Source organism: Mus pahari, chromosome 7 (genome assembly GCF_900095145.1).
Source record: "Mus pahari chromosome 7, PAHARI_EIJ_v1.1, whole genome shotgun sequence".
Classification (NCBI taxonomy): domain Eukaryota; kingdom Metazoa; phylum Chordata; class Mammalia; order Rodentia; family Muridae; genus Mus; species Mus pahari.
The window spans coordinates 86,338,463-86,362,826 of NC_034596.1; the positions used below are offsets into that span (position 1 = coordinate 86,338,463).

Below are 24,364 nucleotides of genomic sequence, written 5' to 3' on the forward strand. Positions count from 1 at the left end.
CATACATGCCCTAAGGAGAAAAAGTCTAGAGCTAGACACAATCCACATTTAACGAAACAGCGGACTGTTAGGTTGATAGACTCACCTGATGCAAAAGCGTTTCTCTATTGCCTTCAGATTGACTCAGCAGCCTGCGCGAGATCTCCAACTCCTGTTCCAGCTGGCATTTAAACAAGATAAAAACATGGAAAATGAGGCATAAAATAACTGTGCCCAATGGACAAAACGTGCCCAGTAGGCTGCAACTTAAGAAGAAAATAGCAAAATAGTTTCTAGGAGATGTTCGCAATGTGTGGGGTGGCATTTTACCATGAGCACACATTTAACTTCTATTAAAATGATATTAATTACCTAATATAAAGGGGGTTGAGTGAGGTCTCCTAGATGTCTGAGACATAGTATGTTTCATCTCAGCTATGATCTCAGATCCCTACCCCTACCCCAATCCTCAATTCATCTCTACAATAGTCATTTTTACCAGTCTCCTGAGATTCCCCATCCAGTTATCAATAATGTGAACAAAACCCTACAACAGTGTTTTCTAGAACAAGTGTGGTCAACTTTACTAAATTAAAACAAAACCCACAGTGATCTAATAATTCAAAGTACAGTTTATCTAGCATGTCCTCCTACAGTCCTGATATTCAAATCTATTCCTATATCTTTTAAACTTCTAAATTCAAAAAAGACATTGAAAATTTCATTAATAATATTGACATTAGGTAAATACCATAGAAAATAGAGTTAGCTCAGCAAGTACCCTAAAAATTCAGAATATACCTACTTACTTCATGGCAAAGAATACAATAAAATAGAACATAATTTTTTAATTTTTTTTTATTTAGAGCTTTTATGCACTATACTTATTTATATTTTAAAACGTAAGGTAATATCAAAAATTTGTATTAAGGTATTTTTAAGGGCTTAAATATATAAATTATTTTAAATAATCATCTCACTAAAACAAACTACCACCTTTTAACAACTGTCTGAATAGTGGCTGTGCACGGCAAGGACCTGGAGGAGCCTCAAGACACAGGCAGTAGGCATTTACAGAAGAACAAGATAGCTAAACGTACTCACAAGCACACAAAGCTAGTAAGATTTGTAGAACCACTGCAGCTTGGACTACTGTCAATTTCCTGGTTTGATATTCAATAGCAATCACATAGAAATTTTTTTAAAAAGGTACAAAAGGCCTCTCTATATATTTTGTTTTGAAACATCTTATGAATCTATACTTATTTCTCAATGGACTGTGTTCTATGTGTTTGTGTGTATATACCTAAGTGTGGGTACATGTGTTTGCAGCCTTGTATACATGCATGTTAATATCAAAGGTCAATATCATATATCTGCCTCAATCCCTTACTACCTTGTTTTTTGAGATAAGCTCTCCACTGAACCTAGAATGCTCCATTCAACTAGAATGGTTGGCCAACCCACCCAAAAGATCCTCCTGCCTCTGCCTCTACCTCTCCAACACAGGGATTATTGGAGTACACTGTCATGCTATGCTTTTATTTACACACTAAAGATATGAGTCTGGATCCTTGTGTTTGTGTGGCAAACACTTTACTAACCCACCTCTCCAGTCACCATAATACTTTTTATCCATTTACATAATAGTTCTTTAAAAGCTAGTAAAATAGATATATAAAAACAAATTCTATGTGGTACTACCAGAACTATAAAAAACATTATATGGTTCTTTTGGATCTATGATGAAGTAAAGAAGAAAATAAAATCACCTTTCATTGGAAATAGCTTTGAAGTCAAACAAGCTACTACTAGCCATAAACTTACTCTAACATCAATAGCTGCAACACCCAAGGGGCAAACCCAATGGACTAACATACCCTGCCTCACACAAAGGTGGTATGGAAGCAAGAATAAGGTCTACAGAGAATGGTGAGAGCTTTCAGGAGGTGAGCATAGAAAGGGGATAGATATGAAGCTAACAGCAGAAACTTTCCTCCAACATTCCTAATCATGGGTTTAGCCTTAAAACTAAGAGGTTACTTAGCCTCTGAATTGCCTTTTAGAGCTAAGGTGGTGGGTTCACATAAATATGATTTATCAAAGGTCCTTAGCATCTAATGAGAATGAAGGGTATGGTGGTTTGAATAAGAATGGATCCCTTAAACGCATATATTTAAATGCATAGTCACCAGGGAATAGAACTGTCTGAAAGGATTAGAAGGATTAGGAGGTGTGGCCCTGCTGGAATAGGCACTGCCTTTTTGGAAGAAGTACATCATTGGGGGTGAACTTTGAGAATTCAAAAGCCCATGCTAAAGTCACTCTCTCAGCCTACAGGTCAGGCTGTAGAACTCTCAGCTACAGCTACAGCTACAGCTACAGCTACAGCACCTACATATATGCTGCCATGCTCTCTGCCAGAATGATAATGGATTAAACATCTAAAACTATAAACAAGTTCCTAATCAAATGCTCTCTTTTATAAGAGTTGCCTTGGTCATTGTGTCTTTTCACAGCAATAGAACAGTGACTGAGACAGAGAGTATTTTGAAACCTGGGTTGCTAACTACGCCTATCTATTATCAAGAAAATGAATACATACAAAATGTCTTGCCATCACACAATATATCTTTCCTAACTAACCTGCAAAAGTTAAGTTTTTTCAGTGTTCTCCAGCATGGAAATAGAATTATTCACCTCTTAGAAAGGAGAGAGGTCCAAGATGATGTGGGAATAAACAACCTGAATGTGCTACCAAGAGTGAAGGCAGAATCATAAGCCACCTCCCTTCATGGCATGAAGGCACCACTGTGTTCCAGTAAATGATCTCAGGGACACTTTCACAGTGCTCAACAACTATCGAAGACCACCAACCACCATTCTGATCAAAGGATAACTTTCAAGGTCTTACCTGGCTCTTCTCGGTTTCACTTTGTCGCAGCTTTTTTTTTATTACATCCTCATTCTCATCTGCTTTAGCTTCTTGTTTCTTCAGTGCCTACAGTGAAAGCAAATAAGAACAGTGTTATTATTCTAGAATATGCACAAAGCTCAAAGTTACCATTAGGTTGTACTGAGGAAGGGCCCAAGAAAATAATGAGTTGCACGAAATCTGCAGACAAATTCAAGCCCATTCATACACAGACTCCCTAGCAACACTTCAGTGAAAATCAAATACAACTTTCTAATCTTTCACATCATTTCCACTAGTTTCATCTTTTTTTCTTTATCTTTGGAAATCTTACTACACAGAGAAGCTAGAGTACTAACAATTGTTTGGAAACAAAGTTTACTGCACTTCAAAGTAATCATATTGAAGGTTGTCTTCGTGCTGTGAAGCAACACCATGACCAAGGCGACTCTTAGAAAAGGAAGTGTTTAACTGGGGCTTGCTTACAGTTTCAAAGGTTTAGTCCATTATAATGGCAAGGAACATGGTGGTACACATGGTGCTAGAGATGTGGCTGAGACATATATCCTGATATACATCCTGACAGAGAGACAGAGACAGAAACAGAGACTGGGCCTGGCTTGGGCTGTTGAAAGCTCAAAGCCTACCTTGAGTGACACACTTTCTCCAACAAGGCCACACAACCAAATCCTTTCAAACAGCTCCCTTCTCAGGTGACTAACTATTCAAATATATGAGCCTATGGGAGCCATTATTATCGAAACCACCACAAAGGGTTACATGACCCAATGGATTTGGACATAATACCATAAACTAGTCACAAGTTTTTTAGGTTCTAAAAGCACACCATCCATGACATTAAAAACATACCCATTGTGTCACCATTATGTAGATGATATTTGCACAAAACATACCATGCCATCTAAATTCTCCTCTACCTACAGAAATATACAAATTCTTATCTAGTTGCCACTCTTTAATTATAAAAGAAGCTTAAAGAAAATTCTTTCAAAAGCTAACCACAAAAATGTTAGCTAGGACATCAGGCAGTGATGGCACATGCCTTTAATCCTGGCACTTGGGAGGTAGAGGCAGGCAGAGTTCTGAGTTCAAGGCCAGCCTGGTCTACAGAGTGAGTGCCAGGACAGCCAGGGCTACACAGAGAAACCCTGTCTCGAAAAACCAAAACCAAAAAAAAAAAAAAAAAGGTAGCTAGGGTCTGTTTCTATTTCAAAAAGAAAACTAAGCAATAGGGAAGAACTTAAAATAGGCTTTCATAGTATCTACATGGCACTCTGTGCAAATAAAGAAAAGTATTTGACTATCAGTTACCTTTAGCAAGGTAGGATTAACAGCTACACAAACTGAGGAAATGGAAACTACCTAAAGCCTTTTCCAATGAAGCAACAGGAAATAAGAAAATATGGTAAAAATTGATATACTATCATAATCTATTTCATTAACCTACATACTCAAATACATCTTAAATCTACATCTTGTGTGTCAAGCACTAGTATACACAGGCATAGAATACACATGATGCCTTGGTCTCTTCCTTAATAATATCTCTCCCTCCTCTCTCTCCCTCCCCCCCTCTCTGTATGTAAGTGCATGTGTGTATGTCTGTGTATGACAGAGACAAAGAAACATAAAATGTGAATAAAAATAATATAAAGGTTGTTGCAACCTTTCAAATTACTTTTATTTAGAAGCAAAACAATAATTGCATATCTATACACATTTATTTTGATTATAGCCCCAACTTTGGTTTCATCTCTTCCTAACTCTTCCCAAATTCTTTTTCAACGTTACTCCTACAAAATTCTGAATCATCTTACTCCACATCACCTTCATTCCAACTTGGATTGATCATTTATTTATTTTATTAAGACTTCTTTACAGGATTAAAAATCTGATGGGATATTTGCAAAAGGAATGATTAGGAAAAGATTTCTTCAGGTAATTGACAACTTTCATTTAGCTAGGAACAACCTCCACTTCTGGATTCAAACTCCCGAGTAGACACTAGTCCGCATGAGCCTGTGGCAAAGGCCCCAGACCAGGTAAGGTCATCAGAAGCTACAACATGAAAAGAACAAAGAGAACAAAGCACCAAACAGACAAGACTGTCCCAGACACAGGGACAACTCCCTTGTATCACTGAATTCAAAGTCAAACGAAATAGTTACTGTAACCCTAAGGAGTAGGGTAGATGAAGTGACCCTCTAATGCTGCTCAGTCCCTAGTGGCCTCTGCTTACAGATGGAAGCAAGAATCCTCAGCTGGTAGGAGCTGGAGAGATGGTTCAGTGGTTAAGAGCATGAGATCTGATGCCCTCTTCTGATGTGTCTGAAGACAACTACAACATACTTAAATATAACAATAAATAAATCATTTTTTAAAAGCCAGATGTGGTGACGCATGCCTTTAATCCCAACACTTGGGAGGCAGAGGCAAGAGGATTTCTGAGTTCGAGGACAGCCTGGTCTACAGAGTGAGTTCCAGGACAGCCAGGGCTACACAGAGAAACCCTGTCTCAAAAAAAAAAAAAAAAAAAAAAAGGAATCATCAGCTGGTAAGCTGCACAAACTTGATCTAACCTCATGTTTCAACTCTGAGTTTAATTGACGTAAAAACATAAACTCCCAAAATTCCCCAGTGAAGAAATTTTCCAGTTTACCATCTGGAATTTATCCATTTCTTCCCTTTCCCATGTTTTCCAAAAATTAAATTTGAAAAATTGTAACATTTAAGACTAGAAAAACAAGAAAGATATGTTAACATTTTCCAAGTGTTTGCTTACTTTAGTATTTAATCAAACACAGTAAAAATACATATATACATGTATGTGTGTGTGTATAATTATTTAGATGTATTTAAAGACATTTAAAATAACCATTTAAGTTTTTATTTATTTCAAAACAATTCCCATTCATCAATGTGCTATATTTCCAAAGAGTAACAGAAAAGCTTTCATTTTATTAGAGTGACGTCGCAGAAGACAGAGACCTTTTCTGTCAGTCACACTGTATTTCGAAGACGGTACTTGGCACATAATAGATATCAAAGGACGCTATTGGCTATAAAAATAAATATTCCTTTGCAATCTTTGACAGCACTTGCAGTTACTCAGCTAGATCCTTTGCATACCAGGAGCCTTCCCACATTTTCCCCACCTGTGATTTATTTTATTTTTAATTGTGTGTATTTGTTTGTTTCTATGTATAGATATATACAGGTACCAACAGAGACCAGAAGAGGACATTAGATCTCATAGAGTATAGGAACCATGTGGGTACTTGTGCTCACAGATAAGACAATCAAGAATGTCAAACACACAAAAATGTCTCAAAAAAGAGAAAGATGTAGAACCTGTTTGGGCAGAGTCCTCTGCACAAAATGCTGAGAATGTACACATTTAATAGTCAGGTGACCTCTGCACTATCTGTGTGGCCAGGTCAAGTTGGTTCCCCAGGATCCTTACCTTAAGCCTGTTTATCATGGTCAGTCTATACATCCCCCAGGCCTTATCATATACATTGTTCACTATGAGCTGCTTCCTTAGTTAATCTATAGAACCTATCTTTATGGACAGTGCCATTTGTATGTCCTTTATAAGAATTTCAATGTAGCCACATCTTATGATTTGCTGTACATACAGGATTGAGTTATCAACAGGAAATCTTTTTTTCCAAATTTTGCTGTGCTTAAATATGCCTAAAATGAACCACCCAGTGTTGGACTCTCAAAGTTTGAACCAACACCGGCCTCTGAGCTGTAGTGAACGGGACTTCCTTCTTGCCTCACGTGGATAAAAACTCAGCTAGGAATGGTGTTTGCAGCGATCCCTACAGTAGATCGCGGGTTATAGGTCACTGTAAGTCGTGTGACATAAGTGCTGGGAACCCAACACTGGTCTTCATAACTGAACTCAATCTCCAGTCCTCCCTCCCACCTTTCTTAATCACTATATCCTCACTTGCATCAAGTTATCTATCCATCTTGAGAACGTATGAACACTACAGTGATGATGCAAACTAAGTATTTACTTTTGTGTTTAGGTCAAAGAGGTGATAAACCTTCTCCAGTTGTAAGAAATCATTTTTGTCTTTTATTTAGGTAAAGAAAAAATTCACTTATTGGTTTTAATTTTCTGTTTTGTTTTGTGTTTCACTATGGAGCTTTGGTTGTCCTGGAATTCTGGATGTCAATATAAACCAGGTTGGCCTTGAACTCAGACATCTTTCAGCCTCTGCCTCCAGAGTGCTAGGTCTGAAGACATTCACCACTTCGCCAGATCCTTAGTTGGTTTAAAATATTTTCCTTTAAAATGCTGTTAACTTTACAGAAGAATTGCGAAGATAGTCCAGGGATTTTGTACATTCTTCATAAAGTTTTCTCTTAAACTAACATGTAACATAGTATGTTACATTTGCCAAAATTGAAATAATCACGGCGTATTAGGCTAAAGATTCCATTTCCACTAAATGTACTTTTTGTTCCAACAATTGATCTATACTATACTGCATTCAGCTGACTCCTTTTCCATAGTCTCATATAAGCAGTTAGTTTCTGGGTTTCCCTTGTCATTTAAGTGATCAGAATTTCTACACTGTACTGGCCAAGTATGAATTTGGCAAGGTGTGGAGAAAGGAATGGACACTATAGTTAAAGTACCTTCCACTACATCACATTGTAGGTACAACATGACTCACGGTGAGATTAGATTACCCTCAGATGCTAGAGTAAAGTAAGGTGATGTCTATCACGCGTTGATAGAATAATTTAGTCCCCTCTGTAAGATAGTCTCCAGTTACATCCACTTTCACCTTATTCTCCACCTCTGAGAAGAAAATATCTAATAATGTGTTTAAATGAGTAGAAAGCATCATTACAGTTGTACTTGGGGAGGTTCTGAGGCTACAATACTCAAGGAGTTTTAGCTCAAGTCCAAATCCATAGATCACTATAGCAGTTACTTAGGTCTTTATTGCCAACCCCAAAGTCTCCCCATCAGAACACGCAGTCTAACAGCATCCAGATACTTAGTAAGTTTACTCACTGGTCATGCTCACTAGGTAATAAAATCCTGAATGTCAGCCGGGCATGGTGGCGTACGCCTTTAATCCCAGCACTCAGGAGACAGAGGCAGGCGGATTTCTGAGTTTGAGGCCAGCCTGGTCTACAAAGTGAGTTCCAGGACAGCCAGTACTATACAGAGAAACCCTGTCTCAACAAAAACAAAACAAAACAAACAAAAAAAATCCTGAATGTCTTTATTCAAACCCCAGAAGGCATACTATATCAAAATTATTAATGTGTGATCTAGAATTATGTCCAACTATGTAATTGGATATAATACACTCAGCAAGTCTCCATCAAACATGCTGTTTTCTAAGTCCCTAGGGTACTCCAATCACCTGTCTCTTCCAATATAACTTGTCAGGTGTGTGTTGGGCTGTCTGTAGCTTGTGACACTGGGCACTTCTAAAGCCTATCTGATTTGTTTAGAGCAATCTGTTTCCATCCCAGTGATATGTTCTGAGCATCTAAACTCATAACCCATTTAACACATCGATGCCTCCATCTTGAAAAGAAAGACTATCGGGGCTGGTGAGATGGCTCAGTGGGTAAGAGCACCCGACTGCTCTTCCAAAGGTCCGGAGTACAAATCCCAGTCAACTACATGGTGGCTCATAACCATCTGTAACAAGATCTGATGCCCACTTCTGGAGTGTCTGAAGGCAGCTACAGTGTACTTACATATAATAAATAAATAAATAAATAAATAAATAAATAAATAAATAAATAAAAAGAAAGACTATCATTTAACAGGTAATATGGGAAGCAGTCATGTTCATTCTCACACAAGTGGATATTTACTCCATTTTTCACGTCTTGTAATCAATGTAAGTACTTATTATTCTCGTTGGTATTGGATAAAACTAAATAAACTTAACTTAAATCAAATTATGAAACTAAAACTATCTTCAAATACCCATGCAAATAGGTTTAATTTTTTAAAAAACACATCTACTTCTCTCTTTTTTTTGGGGGGGGGGGGAGCATGTTTCGAGACAGGGTTTCTCTGTGTAGCCCTGGGTGTCCTGTAACTCACTCTGTAGACCAGGCTGGCCTTGAACTCAGAAATCCGCCTGCCTCTGCCTCCCAAGTGTTGGGATTAAAGGAGTGCGCCACCACTGCCCGGCTGTCTACTTCTCTCAAACATGCAAGAACATAAAGCAGCCTTATACTCCTCCATCCTTATCCACTTCAAGTTTCAGCACTTGATCACTTCTTTACAATAACACTTCTCAAAAATGATAGTTTGCTGCTGTAGTCTACTTACTGCCTAAAACTTTATTTAATACATTCCTTTTTAATATCCCTTGTGGTGTAAGGATGTGTAAGTCTTAGAAACTTTAGTCAACGGGATCCTTTAATTCTATTGTTTCAGTAAGAAGTGCACATATGAGGCACTGAGGAGTCATCAGAGCAAGGACCCACTTGTGTTATATCAAGAAATGCCATCCCATTCAGACATCATCTCTGCTTTCACAGCAGCATGAGGCGGCAGGCACATCAGCCCAGGGGCAATATTCTAACCTGGAATATTAAAGCAATTCTTCTCCATTAGGCAGTTTAGCATAAAAGTCACAAAAGTCTATACCATTCAGTCTGAATTGAAACAGCCTTCAACTTCTGAAAACAGATTAACTGAACACTGAAAGGGAAACATTTTACAAATGGACAAATCAAAATGATGAGCTATTTTGTTAAGCATTCACTGTAAGGGTTAACTCCTCTACTTCTCTGAAGGGGCTAACCCCTGCACTGGATTCTGTCTCTCTTTGACTAGACCAGGCAATTCGGAATTACATTAAAACTGACCCAGTAAAAGAAGCTATAAAAGAAAAGAAAGGATCACTTGCCCATGAATGTCTACAGCTGTGTTGTTTTGCCCTTTTAAGCTTAGTTTTCTTAGAGCCGTGCTTAGCCATAAAGCTATGGTGTGCCCTGCTCCAGAATTGTCATTGTCTTTTACAGTTTTAAGATCACAGGAATACCACAGAGTCTTAAAAGAAGACCCCTGAGGCACATTTAAATCTTTAAAAACAACAATTTTTCTTTTTTCCTTGAGTGTGGCTATTTCCACCACAAGGACAAACACACTGAATACGATTACAGTTTTTTAGAAGCAGATGAATCTAAACACTTACTGTTATGGATTACCAAGAACGCAACCTTTCCTTTAGTGAGTGGAGAGAAAGGGAAAAGGAAAATGTGTGTGGAAACTCCCGCATCTTTCACAATAAACGTGTTTACCAAGTGTCTCTAATAGATGACACATTCAAATATGTGGAACAAATAGAAATTACAGGCTCCTTGTGTCTGCTGCAAAGGGACCAGCAAACTTGGTTATAATAACGGCACTAGAATCCTTAGTGAAAGATTACATGCTAACGTTCTCATGGGCAAGGCCACTGGAATTCCCAGAGGAAAGCCATGAGCATCACGTGTCCTGATTCATGCTCAGCAGTATTACAATGCATACCTATGCTCACAGGGAAAAGCGTGGAAATGATTCACTTGGAAACCCGCAAAACTAAAACAGGAAGAAAACGAAGTCTGGACTCATCTGAAACATGAATCAGAATCATTATGCTAACAAATACCTTAAGATTTCGAGATTACAATACAAATCAGATCACATGATACATAAATTGAAGTTAGAAGTTGGTATTTATGTATATTATAAATGTCAACAATATCTTTGATGACATGTGTTTACTCCCTGTTGAAAAGAAATTGTATTAAGGAGACAGGATTTATGAAATATGGTAGAACCTGAATTTTCTTTTAAGAAAGCAGTCGGGAGGCTGGCTCTGAAATTCTCTGTAGAAGCCTAGATACAACCCCAAAGCATCAAGCAAATGGACTAACGCACACTGGAAGAAAGGTCTCTGTGAAACACAAGGACGCTGTTGCTCAGAATGAATGTGATTTGCTTAAATTAATGGAGATTTTTAGTTCGTCAAGTTCCACGAATTTCCAAATGCTGTTTTTTCCTAAATCAAGTCAGAGATTGCTCCCCATGAGAAGGAGCTCAAGTCATGGAAAATCTTAGCCTTTAAGTCCATCCAGTTGGAGATTATCTGTGCCAACAAAAACTAATGCACCAAAAACGGTTTCTATCAAGTCAGAAAAACAATACACTTGTATTCTAAATCTCTAAACAAACAAGTTTTCAACTCAAACCTAGCTAAATGGATTTTTAAAACTGTTAAAAAGCAGTTTATTTTATAGCCATGACCAGGGAAAGAAAACCCTGCATTAAAAGCTACAACTAAAACAAACAAAATCCCTGTCTGGTTTTGGTAAGTTAGTGAGGCTGCATGATGAAAATCTCAAGGAGATCCAATACACATGCTGCCATGACACCTGCTCATCTGGGAGCTATTAGAGTAAAGGACACAAGTTCAGAGGCCTGACAGTTGCTGGTCCCAGTGATACATTCCTTTAGTCCCAGCACTTGGGAGGCAGAAGCAGGTGGATCTCTGTAAGTTCAAAGCCAGGCTGAGCTATCTAGTGAGACTTGGGCTCAAAAGGTGGGGAAACCTGCTGACAGTTGAACCTGTAGGCTTCCCTCATATGAGAGGCAAGCACATAAGTAGTCACAAGGAGCTGGCTTTTGATGGTCATGGGAGACTCTACTACAAGTAGTTAAGTTCAAGCTATCAGAAGTAAAGCGTTATCTAATGGTACTTCTAATCCTTAGCAAGGAGCCTTAAAGCTGTCTACGGTTTTCTAACATAAAGCCCAAAGATCTGCTTTGGGAATGGGCTCTCCATGCCATCTTTTTATCTCCTTTTCTTGTATGATCTGGTGCTTACTATGCTGGGAATCCAAGAGACTTTACAAGGAACATTGTGGTAGGACACATCAGAATTTATTCTGACCTACTTTCCCTAAGCAAACTTCGGGAAACTTCTCAACTCCAGTCAAAATATTTTATTGGAGCCTGTTACTGTTTGAGGCACCTGGATCCAATGAGGCCAAAGAAGGTCATGGGTTCAATCACCACAAATGCCAATTTCCTTTGCTTTGCCTCACAGCCACAATCTTTACCTCTAACACCTTAGCCAAAGGCCACGGGGAAGATGGACTAGGCCAGAGATCTGGGATGAGTCAGCAAAACTCCACTACCATGACTATGAAAATAATTCAAGACGAGACACCCTCCTGACCAGTGTCAGGATTTCAGCCTTCAACTGTTTATAAATTTGCAGATCTGCAAAACAAATGCGTTGTTACTGCTTAAGAAGCTGGTGGGCTGAAATGCCATGCAAGCCTTTTAAAGTCTTTAATTCAAAAACAACAGTGGTCATAAGCGTTATTCCCTGAAAGACCACTGCTTTTACTGGAACAGATTGTATTTTTATGCAATCTTTTACTTAATAAAAAAACTTGCAAGTAAAGTTAAATGTGAGCCCAACAAGTGCACTTTCCAGGATTTCCTTCAAAATCAAAAGGCAGAATGCTCTTAGCAGAGGCTCTGCTTTCATCAGGGTAGTTTCCTCTCAAAAAAGAGACCCCAGCTTTTCTCAGAGGACCAGAGCAATGTGATTTCCATTTGACGCTCTGAGCGGGGCCACTGAGCTAGAACTGTTGACAAACAGAAGATCATAGATAATTGTGGAAATTTAAATTAGAATTTCTCAAGGTTCATCTGTCTGTGGGCAGAAAAGCCCGTAAACACACAACATCTTCCATTGTTCAGAGGCCCCAGGAATGTTATTTTATGCCTTTGGGTTTGGGGATTTTGGGTTTTTACTACTTTCTAATAAAAATAAAACAGGACTGAACAGCTGAATAAAGCTATCTGTAGCTGAGTGCTCTTTGTTTGCACAATATTATTATGCACTCAGTAGCTGCCCAATAAATATTAATTGATAATGATGGAGAAGGATTTTATAAACAGATGGCCTAGCAAAAATTCACTGAAGGATGTAGACAGAAGCATTGCCCCTGTAACACACAGATGATACTAATCCTACTTACAGAAACTCTCAGGCAATGGTCAGGTAGTTGTTCAGTCAACAAGAGCAAAAGACACTTTTCATCATTACCAAAGAATCAGCAGCACTGACCACTTATCTGCATACAACTCTGCATAAAGGACACACACAGCCCCCGACAGCCTTATGTGTTATCAGTGATGATGAAAAGGTGCACAGCAGGGAATAAGAGCAAATGCACGTGATTTAAATGATAACCTTGGGATCCAGTAATATGTGACATGAACACAAAGTGTCAGCCCTACCCCCAACTCACAGCAGAAATAAGCATCCGTAACGTAAACTTCCAGTGCTTCCACGCAAAATCAGGGACTTAACAGAACACCTCCACATACGCCGCCGAAAGAAAGGGTTTCCTTAAAGCTAGAGAACTGAAATGCTGCAAAATCCCAGAGATCAGAGGTGTGACTGTGGGATGGCAAGCCTGTCCCTCACTTGATGTCCTGTCTTCCTGCTGGAGGTGGGCTCTATAAGTTCCCTCTCCCTACTGTCCCTACTGTTGGGCATTTCATCAAATGTCCCTGGGAGTCTCTCACCTCCCAGGTCTCTGGTGCACTCTGGGGGGGGGGGTCCCCTCAACCTCCTATTTCCTGAGGTTGCCTGTTTACATTCTTTCTGCGGGCCCTCTGGGCTTCAGTCCTTATCCCTCACCCAATACCAGTTCAGGTTCCCTCCTCCCTATCCATTCTCCCTCCCTCCCTTCCCACTTATGATTGCTTTTTTCTCTCTCCCAAGTGGGACTGAAGCATCCTCACTTGGGCACTTCAGCTTGTTGAGCCTTTTAAATTCTGTAGACTATATCTTGTATATTCTGTGTGGTTTTTTAGTTTTGCTTTGTTTTGTTTTTTGGCTAATATCCACTTATTAGTGAGTACATACCATGCATGTCCTTTTGGGACTGAGTTACCTCACTCAGGATAATATTTCCTAGTCCCATCCATTTGCCTGCAAAAGTCAGGATATCTTCATTCTTAATAGGTGAATAGTATTCCACTGTGTAAATGAACCACATTTTTTGTATCCATTCTTCTGTCGTGGGACATCTAGGTTGTTTCCAGCTTCTGGCTATCACAAACAAGGCCACTATGAACATAGTAGAACTATGGCATGGTGGGCCATCTTTTGGGTATATTCCCAAGAGTGGTACAGCTGGGTCTTCAGGTAGATCTACTTCCAATTTTCTGAGGAACCTCAAGATTGATTTCCAGAGTGGTTGTACCACTTTGCAATCCCACAGTCACACCTCTGACCCATAATTATTTCTGTCTGAAAGAATTACAGGGATGGAAATGGAGAAAAGCCTGAAGAAAAGAAGGTCCAGTGACAGGCCCAAAGTGGGATCCAGCTCAAGGGCAAGTCCCAAGGCCTGACACTATTACTGAGGCTATGGAGTGCTCACAAAAAGGAATCGATCATAACTGCCCACTGAAAGACCTAGCAAGCAGCTGAAAGAGTCAGATGCAGATATTTGCACCCAACCAATGGACAGAAGCAGCTGACCCCTGTTGTTGAATTAGGGAAGGATGAAAGAAGCTGAGGAGAAGGGCAATCCTATAGGAGGACCAGCAGTCAATTAATCTGGACCCCCGTGATCTCTCAAAGACTGGATCACCAAACAGACAGCATACACCAGCTGAAATGGGACCCCAACACACATACAGTAGAGGACTTCCAGGTCTATGCTCATCCAGAGATGAAGCACCTAACCCTCAAGAGACTGGAGGCCCCAGAGAGTTTAGAGGTCAGATGGGGTGGAGGGTGGGCATCCATGTGGAGACAGGGTGTGGGAGGGAGGAGGTGTGGGATGTGAAGCAATTGGAGGGTGGGAGGGGAGGGGCAGGGAATGAAATATGGAGTGTAAAAAATGAATTACAAATAAAATTAAATTTTAAAAAATCCCAGAGGTATGAATAACCAGAAGAATGTTTAGATCCTATGAAGAGTTATTCCTAATGGAGTAGGAAGAAGGAAATTATAACCACACTAATCAACCTTAGAAGAACTAACACACACACACACACACACACACACACACACACACACTTTTCAAACTTCTTAAAAAGTGTAAATTAATATATACTACAGAATTTTAGACAAAGACATTTGAAATGAGGAAGTGGGAGGAACAGAAGCCAGCATTTAATAACTAGTAGATTGAATAAGGTTTTCTTAAAAACTAAAAGCCTAGCTAGGAGGTAGTGGTGCACGCCTTTAATCCCAGCACTTGGGAGGCAGATCTCTGAGTTCCAGGCTAGCCTGGCCTACAGTGTGAGTTCCAGAACAGAAAAAGAAAAAGAAAAAGTGAAAGCCTAGGAAAATTGGAACTTAACTGTTGTTCACATCAAAAAGAGGTGACAGGTATTCTGGGACAGCTTACACTACACATCAGCTCACAAAACTGCTCTGTCTAAGGACTCCAACAGTTGTCAATGGCCATGCCGCTGCTTCTGAGCTGACAACACAGCTCTAAACTTTCAGCTTGTGCCTTATCATTTCTAAATACTAGGTCTGCATCAATGGAACATTTTAATGTAGGCAGCATTTCCTAGGGCTTCAATGGCCTACAAACACTGTCTATGATGTTGGTTACAAAGTTTATCCTGGACTCTCCAAAACCTTTTCTGATGTTGCTCCCAGAAGGTCTGGGGGAACTGTTTTACAATTTAAAAAAAAAGTTAGAATTGTTTCAGAGCATATGTGGGACCTCCTCATCATAAGCTGTGCCTGGGGTGGGGGGAGTCAGACACCTTTGCAGGATAAAGCCCCTAAGAGCTGAGCCCTGTTCTCCATCCATTTCCTTTTTATCAGTGTGCTGACATGGGCGACTCTTTCACAACTCTTGCTATGAACAGCATTTTCTACCTCTTTGCCAGGAAAAATTAATAAAATAATCCATCGTAACAAACACTGAAGAGCGAGAAATACAATTAACATAAGGTAAACTGATAAGAGAAAGGGCAGTGGTGGGAATCAAAACCATGGCAGTCAGGATTTAAGTCCTTGAGCCTCGGATCGAGAGAGTGCTCAACATAGTAAGTAGCCAGTAAGTGAGGGACAAAACTCACACCCAGAGAAACACTTCCCAGACTGATTGGAAAATACTAAATCCCAGCAGAAATATGATCTCTCAAGCACAAACATTGCCACAAAGGGCCCAAAATAATAACTTTTTGACCTCCAGTGTCCTCTACAGCCCATGCATACCTGGAAACATTGCCTATGAAGAGGACCCAAAGGCAAGGCAGTACCATAGGTAATGTTAAACCCATGGCTGCCAACACAGCACCCAGCACATAGCATATGACAGTGCTCGCCAAATGAATATCATACTAAATGGCACTCTGAGGATACTGGATACAGCATTCATTCTTTCATCCACTCATTCCATGAACACCTAGCTTGGTCTTACTATTTCTCAGGCATTTTTATAGGAATTGAGATAGGACCAGAAGCAGAAGCCAGGAAAGGCCCACCCTCAAAGGCTGGTTAGGGGACAGACAGGTGACAATAATGGGAAAAGTATTGTTAAAGAAAAAAGAAATAAATGTAACAAACTCAGAAGGGAAGAAGGGCATTTTTCTTGGATAGTTACTAAAGGCTTTCTGAAGTAGCATTCGAAAGGAAAGGCAGGCATAAGCCACACAACTGTTTCAAAAATCAACTTCATGTCTCTGAAAACAGGAAGTACAAAAGTCCAAATGCAGAAAGTGCAGAGCATGCCCACAGAGCGGCAGAAGCCAAGAGCACATGACAGTGGTGCCTCTGACTGTGGGAACATGCTTGAACATGCTGAAATCAGGTATCCCACTTTACACCAAGCATCTGTACCGCTAAGCCATCATGCTGGCCCAAGGTCACTGTAACTGTCCTACTGTTAACAAGGGTGAGAACAGCAGAAAATTGCAGTGAGAAGAAACCAGGAACCAGAGTCAAGGGACTTTTAGTGTGAGGCTTTTAAATTTGTTGTAACTGTAATAAAAGAAGAATGTGACATCATCTGCATGCCAGGCAGGTGACAAAGACGTGAGACTTGAGGCCAGCAGCCTACTCTGTTTGCACAAGCAGAAGACAGCAGCAGAGGCAACAGTCAGTCGCAGTTACAAAGCAGATAGAGCCAACTTTCACAATTATTTTTAAATCAGAGTTGACAAGGTGTGGAGAATGAGAGAAAAACAGACAACAAAGACAGCAGAAACTCAGTTCTCAACACTTAAAAGTACATTTGCCATCGAGATGATCATCTGTCTTCGTTAGAAGATGCAGGATCTGTTTCTTGTCTTTCTTTGGATGAAAGACACAAAAAAAAAAATAAGATCCAGCACCTTCTGAAGAAGTCCATAGGTCAGAGGGGGCAAGAATAGGAGAGCAGAGCTTGGGGCCCCAAGTCTGTGCAGACTCTGCGCTGTGAGAGACAGCATCAGTGTGACTTGATCCCCATCCAAGCATGGCTGGAGAGGCCATGGAAACATTATTCTCAGGTCACACATTCTAAGCCTGTGTGCTTTCTCCCATACCAGCCCCATCAACTGAGTAAAGAACCTTACAGCTCTGAACAGGGCTTGAAAGCTCCACCACAAATGGACGATGATTAGAAATAATGTGTTCCTCCCCTCAAGAGCAATAATTAGAACCTGTTTCAGTATGTGACAAAAAGAATTAACAGATCTTAATAATAGAAATCAATTAAATGCACTAAGCAATAAACCATGTCTGTTTATCAAGGAAAAATGAGACTCACTGAAGGAAAATTGAACAGTGCTAATTACAGGAGCAGAGGTAAATGGTACAAGGTACAAAAGGGGTCATGAGTAAGAGAAAGACACAATGTTAAGAAAAGGCTCATGTGAGATGCGACTATAAAAAAAAAGGGGTGAAATGTGGCTATAGAAAACAGGGGTGTCTAGGATGCTGGCTTAAAGCTCAGACACATTAAAAGTGGAAAAGAATCAGGAACATATGAAATTAACTCTCATATCAAAAGATGGTCTCCGCCTTTCTGCATCTAAACAGACTAACTCCTCCATAAAGGAAAGGATGGGAGGAGGCAGGGAGAGAAGCCTGGATCCGGACTATAAAAGCAGCACCAACAAGTCAGCTCCGGGCTCCATGTAGCAGATGTAATCCCTTAAGTTTTCTACAGTGTGAAGCTATACAGTCTCAATTTTAAAATGACAAATAATGATATTGTTTTTAATTGTGAGACTGATGTCAAGGACAGTTTCCAGAAATGCTAAGAGCTGCGATGTATAGTCTGTAGGGAATCCATCTTAAACCGACCTGGAGCTTGAAGAAATAATGCCTAGTGATGGTTCAATACTGACGACTAGTGGTCAAAAACAATACACCAAGTCCTTAGCAAGCATTTATCCTACCACCAAGTCCTTAGCAAGCATTTATCCTACCACCGTTTTTATCAAATAAATTTGAAACACTAAACACAAACTACATGAAAGTTTTCAGTTGAAACATTCAGGGAAAAAAACACTAAGGAAAAGAACAGAACTGTATCGAAGATTCCTTACGTTTTTATTCCGAAGCCCAGCATGGTGAGCACACATCTGCAGTCTCAGCACTTAGGAGGTAAGGCAAGATCAAGAATACCAGATTAGCCTTGCTATGTGTTAAAAGTGTCCATTATTTAGATAGTGTTCCAAAACAGAATCTACTTGGGACCTGCTGGTGAACTATAGAAGAGACAAATCTTTGTGCCATCTTATTTACAATCTTGGAACTGAACGATCTCCCACAAATACTGTACCAAGGAGATCTTACTTTTAGAATTCATATACCTGGGGTGACTCCATTCTAAGCTTTCAACCACTATGACATACTAAAATAGCAAACAATTCTCCTAATAGCATGGGACTTCAGATAGATGAGCTTCAACATAATGTCAGGACTAGCAGCCTGCTATGGGGAACATGTTATTTATATAATATTAAATTGTGATTATGTTCATAGGGTTCTAGCTCTGTCATTGAACCATTTCATATTAAATCGCAATGAAGTAGAGTTCACCTTCGCCTGCTCTGGAAAAGCCTCTGCATGGAGGTCATCTCTCCCAAAGTGTTAGATGCGGCAAGGATCATTTACATCTGAAAATAACGCTCATCTGCTCAGCAGCTGTTGGCAGCATAACAGCATACTACGTGAATGACCTGGTACTTCGAGTCCCAGGACAAGAGTAGACAGGAGTGACCTAGTGTTTGGCAGAGAAAACCACATTCTAGGGAAGAAGACATATGACCACACAAGTAAGCAAGCAGCGGTTCCAGTTTGTGTGATATGCCATGACACTCAACAATGAGGCACTGGGAGGCTGTGTTAGAAAGACAGGACGTGTGGAAAGTCCTACCTGATGATGGCAAGAAAGTCATGTTAAGCTAAACTGGAATGTAAATGAATGAATGAATGAATGAATGAATGCCCTGATAAGATAGGAAAAAACACTCTGGTTAGGGCAGCTTTGCAGGATAGCATATTCAAGCAGGTATGCTTAAGTTTTTAGACTAAGGCTGGAAAGGTGGCTTGGTTGGTCAGGTTCTCACATGAACATACAGACATAGATACATTCCCTACAGCACTCAGAAGAAAGATGGGTTCACAAGCACATGCCTAGAGCTACCGATGAGGTCAAATGAGGATTTCCAGGGCTTGCTAGCTGACCAGTCTCTTGAATGGGACAGCTCTAAGTTCAGAAAGAGATCCTGTCTCCAAAACTAAGGTGGATAGTGATTAATGACACCTGAGACTCCCTTGGATCTCCAAATGCACACACATGTGCAGGCATACCTGCATGTGCTTGCACACACNCACACACACACAGACAAACTCAAATGTACACACACTTTTTATCAAATGATTTTATTTATTTATATTCTAAATGTTGCCATGTACAGACATTGTTAAAATGTGGAACATCCATTAAAGATGGAAACATAATCTAAAACTGCAAAGTCAGCACAAAGGATAAAACAATCCATAGAAAAGGGCAACAGGAAAAAAGGAAGACAGATAATAACATTTCCAGCATATCAATATGGCTGAACTTACCTAATAAGGTTGCTTTAAAGCCAGTAGTAAGAGGAAAGTGGAAAGAAGGATTAAAATAAAGAAAAAAAAAAGCATGCACAAATACAGAAACCTTGATAGAAACTCACTAAGAGTCAGGCATGGAAGTGCATGTCTTTAATCCCAGCACTCACTCCAGACATATAAGAACAAGGAGACAGCTCTCCGAGAGTTCAAGAACAGAGCGACACAGTGAGACTCTGTCCAAAAACAACAACAACTATAATAAAAACAACCTACCACTATGTAAGCTTTTAAAAACAACTGACCATGATATTAAAATATTCAAGAAACCACAAACACCAACTTAAAAAGGCAATACTGACAAAAATCAGGGGGGAAATTGAGCCTCATATATTAAAAAGGAGTACAGAACAATAGAGCAAAATGGACAAATGAGACCTACACAATTTACATAAGTATCTGTGTCTCCTACAGAGTCACACACAAAATGTTGGACCCAAGCAAGGGAGCAAATCAGGTAATGGTCTTATTGAGTCCTTAACCATAAGACCAAAAAACCAAAACACTAAGGAACTAGGTCCAAATGCAAGTGACAATAAATTCCAAAAAAAAAAAAAAAAAAAAAACTTTGTTTTTTAAAGCAAGGTTTAAAAACTATGGTTGGCCAGTGGTGATGCTAGCCATTAATCTAAATACTTGGAAGGCAGAGGCAGGTGGATCTCTGTGAGTCTGAGGCCAGACTGATCTACAGAGTAAATTACAGGACAGCCAGAGCTACAGGGAAACCTGTCTTGAGGGAAGAGGGAAAAAAATAATACATATATATATATATGCATATAAAGAGATGCTGAAAATTCCAAAAAGACATAGAGAAATTTGCAATAGTCATTATAATGGATTTAGAAGGAAAGTAACCTAAGAGAACAGCACATCAAAACATAGTTTGGTGGTAAATTTAAAGTATTTTTTTTAAAGAAACATATTTAATGCCCAAGCCTAGAAAATAAAATGGAACAACCTCTTGAACGTGGGAAAGGTATATGTAATAATTCTAAGAACTATAGCTGCTCTATAACCCCAATACGCTATATAAACCACGTCTGCAGCCACCTACACAACAGCAGGAGGAAATGACTTTATGCTCACATTCTCACTAACATTAAAGAAAGTGGCATTTTCTCTTAAACGGAACCAGAAAAAGTAAAGATGAAACCTATCCAAACTCTCTTTTTAAGATTAATGTAACCTTGCTTCTTTTCTTTTTGTTTTTGTTTTTTTAACTGAAAATACATTTTTTTCATAGAATATATTTTAATTACGGTCTTCCCTCCCCTAATTCCTCCCAGATCCTCCCCATTGCCCTTCCACCCAAATCCACCCTTTTCCCCCTTCTCTTATTAAAAAACAGGCATCTAAATAATAACAATCAGAAAAAAGTAAAAACAACGGGAGAAAAAGAGCCAAAGAAAAAGCACATGAAACATATAGACAGATAATAAAAACACAAAACTAGAAACAATAATATATACACAAAAGACCTGAAGGTAAAGGAACACTCCAACAGAGCACTATGAGCCAAGACCCTCCACATCTGCCACTCTGATTGTTCTGTGTTGCTCGCTCTACTGCTGGGAACAGAGCCTGCCCTCAAGTATGGTTTGTACACCCAGAGGAGTCCGCCGGACCTGATGAGTTTTTCCTTTGGGAGAGGCTATCAATGGAGGTAACTTCTAGGCTGGGGGTGGGATTTGTGTCCTCTTGCCCTCTCAGTGCTCACACCTTCTCACGCTGCCAGTCTCTGTGAGCTTGTACATGCTTCGGTCCTGTCGTATCTAGTCGGCCTTGTTTCCTTGAGCCATCCATCCCTTCTGGCTCCCACAGTCTTTCCACCTTCTCTCCTGCAGAGTTCTCTGAGCCCTGAGGGGAGGGCTTTGATGAAGACATCCCATGTAGGACTACTCTCTGCACACTGCCCAGCTGTGGGTCTCTGTATTTGTTCCCATCTAGTGCAGGAGGAAGCTTCTCTGATGATGAGTGAACAAGACACTGATCTATGAGTGTAGCAGAATATCTAGGGAATAACGCTGTTGCTACATTCCTGCAGCAGAGCAGTAGCATTTAGCTTTCCCCGACGTCCCTGGCCTATCCAGTCTCAGGTTCTTGATCACCTGTGCAGCACTGGGTATGGGGGTTCCATCTTGTGGTGTGAGCCTTAAATCCAATCAGATATTGGTTGGGTACTCCAACAAGTTTTGTGCCACTATTACACTGGCGTATCTTATAGGCCACCATTGTAGATGAAAGGTTTTGTCGTTTACTTTTCTCTTTTCAGAGTTCACTGTACCTGCCATTACTGTGAACACTAGTTAGAAGGGGTGAAGTCTCAAGACAGGCGTCAGCTCAGCCTCTTGGTGTTCTGAGTTATGTAGGTGTTGTCTTCAGTCAGAGCCTTACCATTTTGTGAAGAACAATAGCCTGTGTTGTCTGAGGGTTTCCATGAGGCCCCTTTGGCCAACAACTCAATTAAATGTAACCCATTTCCAGCTATGGATGTTTTCTTTGGTGATAAGAGATATCAAGTTGGGGCTCCATCTCTCACATCATCTGGATCTGTTACATAGTGTATATATTCTAAGAAGCTTCTACTGTATTAGTTTGTCATGCGACTCATCAAATGGCCCTTAGTTTTAGCTGTTCCATCCCTTCCCCCACCAACTCCGTTTGATCCTTCGTTCTAGCCCCACTGCCTGCACCATCAACCACTCTTGTCCATTCATAACAATTTATTCTATTTCCTCTCTCTAGGGAGACCTACACCTACATCTAGTCATATACTCCATGCCTAACTTATGTGCTTATACATATCGTAGACGGCCATTAAAGACTTTACATCTAATATTCATATATAAGCAAATACACACAATATTTGCCTTTTTAGGTAGTATTACCTCACTCAGGATGATTTTTTTCCTAGCTCCATTCATTTCCCTATGATTTTTATTTCATTTTTTAATGGCTGAGTATGCTACTGTATAAACGTACACTTCTTTACCCACTAATCCACTAACTGGCATCTAGTCTAGTTTAAATTCCTGGCTATTAGGAATAGACCAGCCAATAACAAGGTCAAGCAAGTGTCTCTGTAGCAGAATAAAACATCTTTTCAGTATATGCCCGAGAGCGGTACAGCTGGACCTTGCAGCAAACCTACTCCAGCTTCCTGAGGACCCCCCACTGATTTTCATGTTTACACTCCCATCAGCAGTAGACAAGCATTCCCCCTACACCATATTCTTGCCAGCATGACATGTCATTTTTTCACTGCTCTTGGCCATTCTGGCTGATGTGAGATGAAATCTCAAAATAGTTTTGATTTGCATTTCCCTGATATAAGAATACTGAACATTTTTAAGTGTTTTCCAACCACTTCTGTTTCCTCTTTTGAAATCTATGTTTAGAGCTGTACCCCATTTTTCAATTGAGTTGTTTGTTTTCTTGATGTCCACTTGTTGAGTTCTTTATTTCTGTAAATATTTGTACTCTATAAGATATGTAGTTGATAAAACCCATTCTGCAACCTGATGCTTTGTCCAAATGGTATGACCTCTGCCATATAGAAGCTTTTCAGTCCTATTTATTACTTGTTGGTCAGAGTATCTGTGTTATCAACATTCTGGTCAGAAAGTGTTTTTCCTGTGCCAATGAGTTCAAAACTATTCCCCACTTTCTCTTCTATCAAGTTCAGTGTACCTGGCCCTATGTTGAGGTCTCTGATCTCTTTGCAGTTGAGTTCTCTGCAGAATGATAAGCATGCAAATAACCTTGCATCTTAAAGTCAGAGAAGGCAGCATGAAGAAAATGCTATAAACTGATCATAGTAATCAATGTAAATATAAAACTGCTAAAGAAAACACTAGTAAATTAATTGACCAATGCATAAAAACGACATATCATTAGCAAAAAGTGCTCAGCTATGTAGGTCAAGATCAACAACCACTGCACCAGCAATATTAGAAACAATAACATATAAATGCCATAAGAGAAAACACAGGTGGCTAAGGGTTCTGATATCTCTCATACCCCATCATGATTTTAAATGAAAATAAAAAGACACAAAAAGTTCTCTTGTCAAACAGAACAAAAAAATTTTTTCTATGAGTGGCTGTTTCAAATCTAGGAGCAGGTAAAGAGAAGGACACACTTTAGAAACACATCAACCAAAGAATTTGGCCACTGCCCATGCTGTCTGTGACTTTATCCCACACTGGTCCCAGGTTCCACCCATGGAATAAGACCAATTTGGGAGTTGGGGGAAATAAAAGGATAACTAAAAACAGTCCACCATGCCTCTAAGACT

The 24,364-nt window shown here is 39.8% G+C and overlaps 1 protein-coding gene across 1 annotated transcript in view; it reads right to left on the reverse strand.

Moving 5' to 3' along the window:
- Positions 1-24,364, reverse strand: part of Cep128 (centrosomal protein 128) — a 345,407-nt gene that overhangs the window by 256,955 nt on the left and 64,088 nt on the right. The window contains exons 11-12 of the mRNA XM_021201917.1: positions 2,894-2,980; positions 86-160 (exon numbers count right to left, since the gene is read on the reverse strand). Coding sequence (XP_021057576.1) covers positions 86-160; positions 2,894-2,980 — 162 coding nt within the window. The remainder of the gene's footprint in view (positions 1-85; positions 161-2,893; positions 2,981-24,364) is intronic.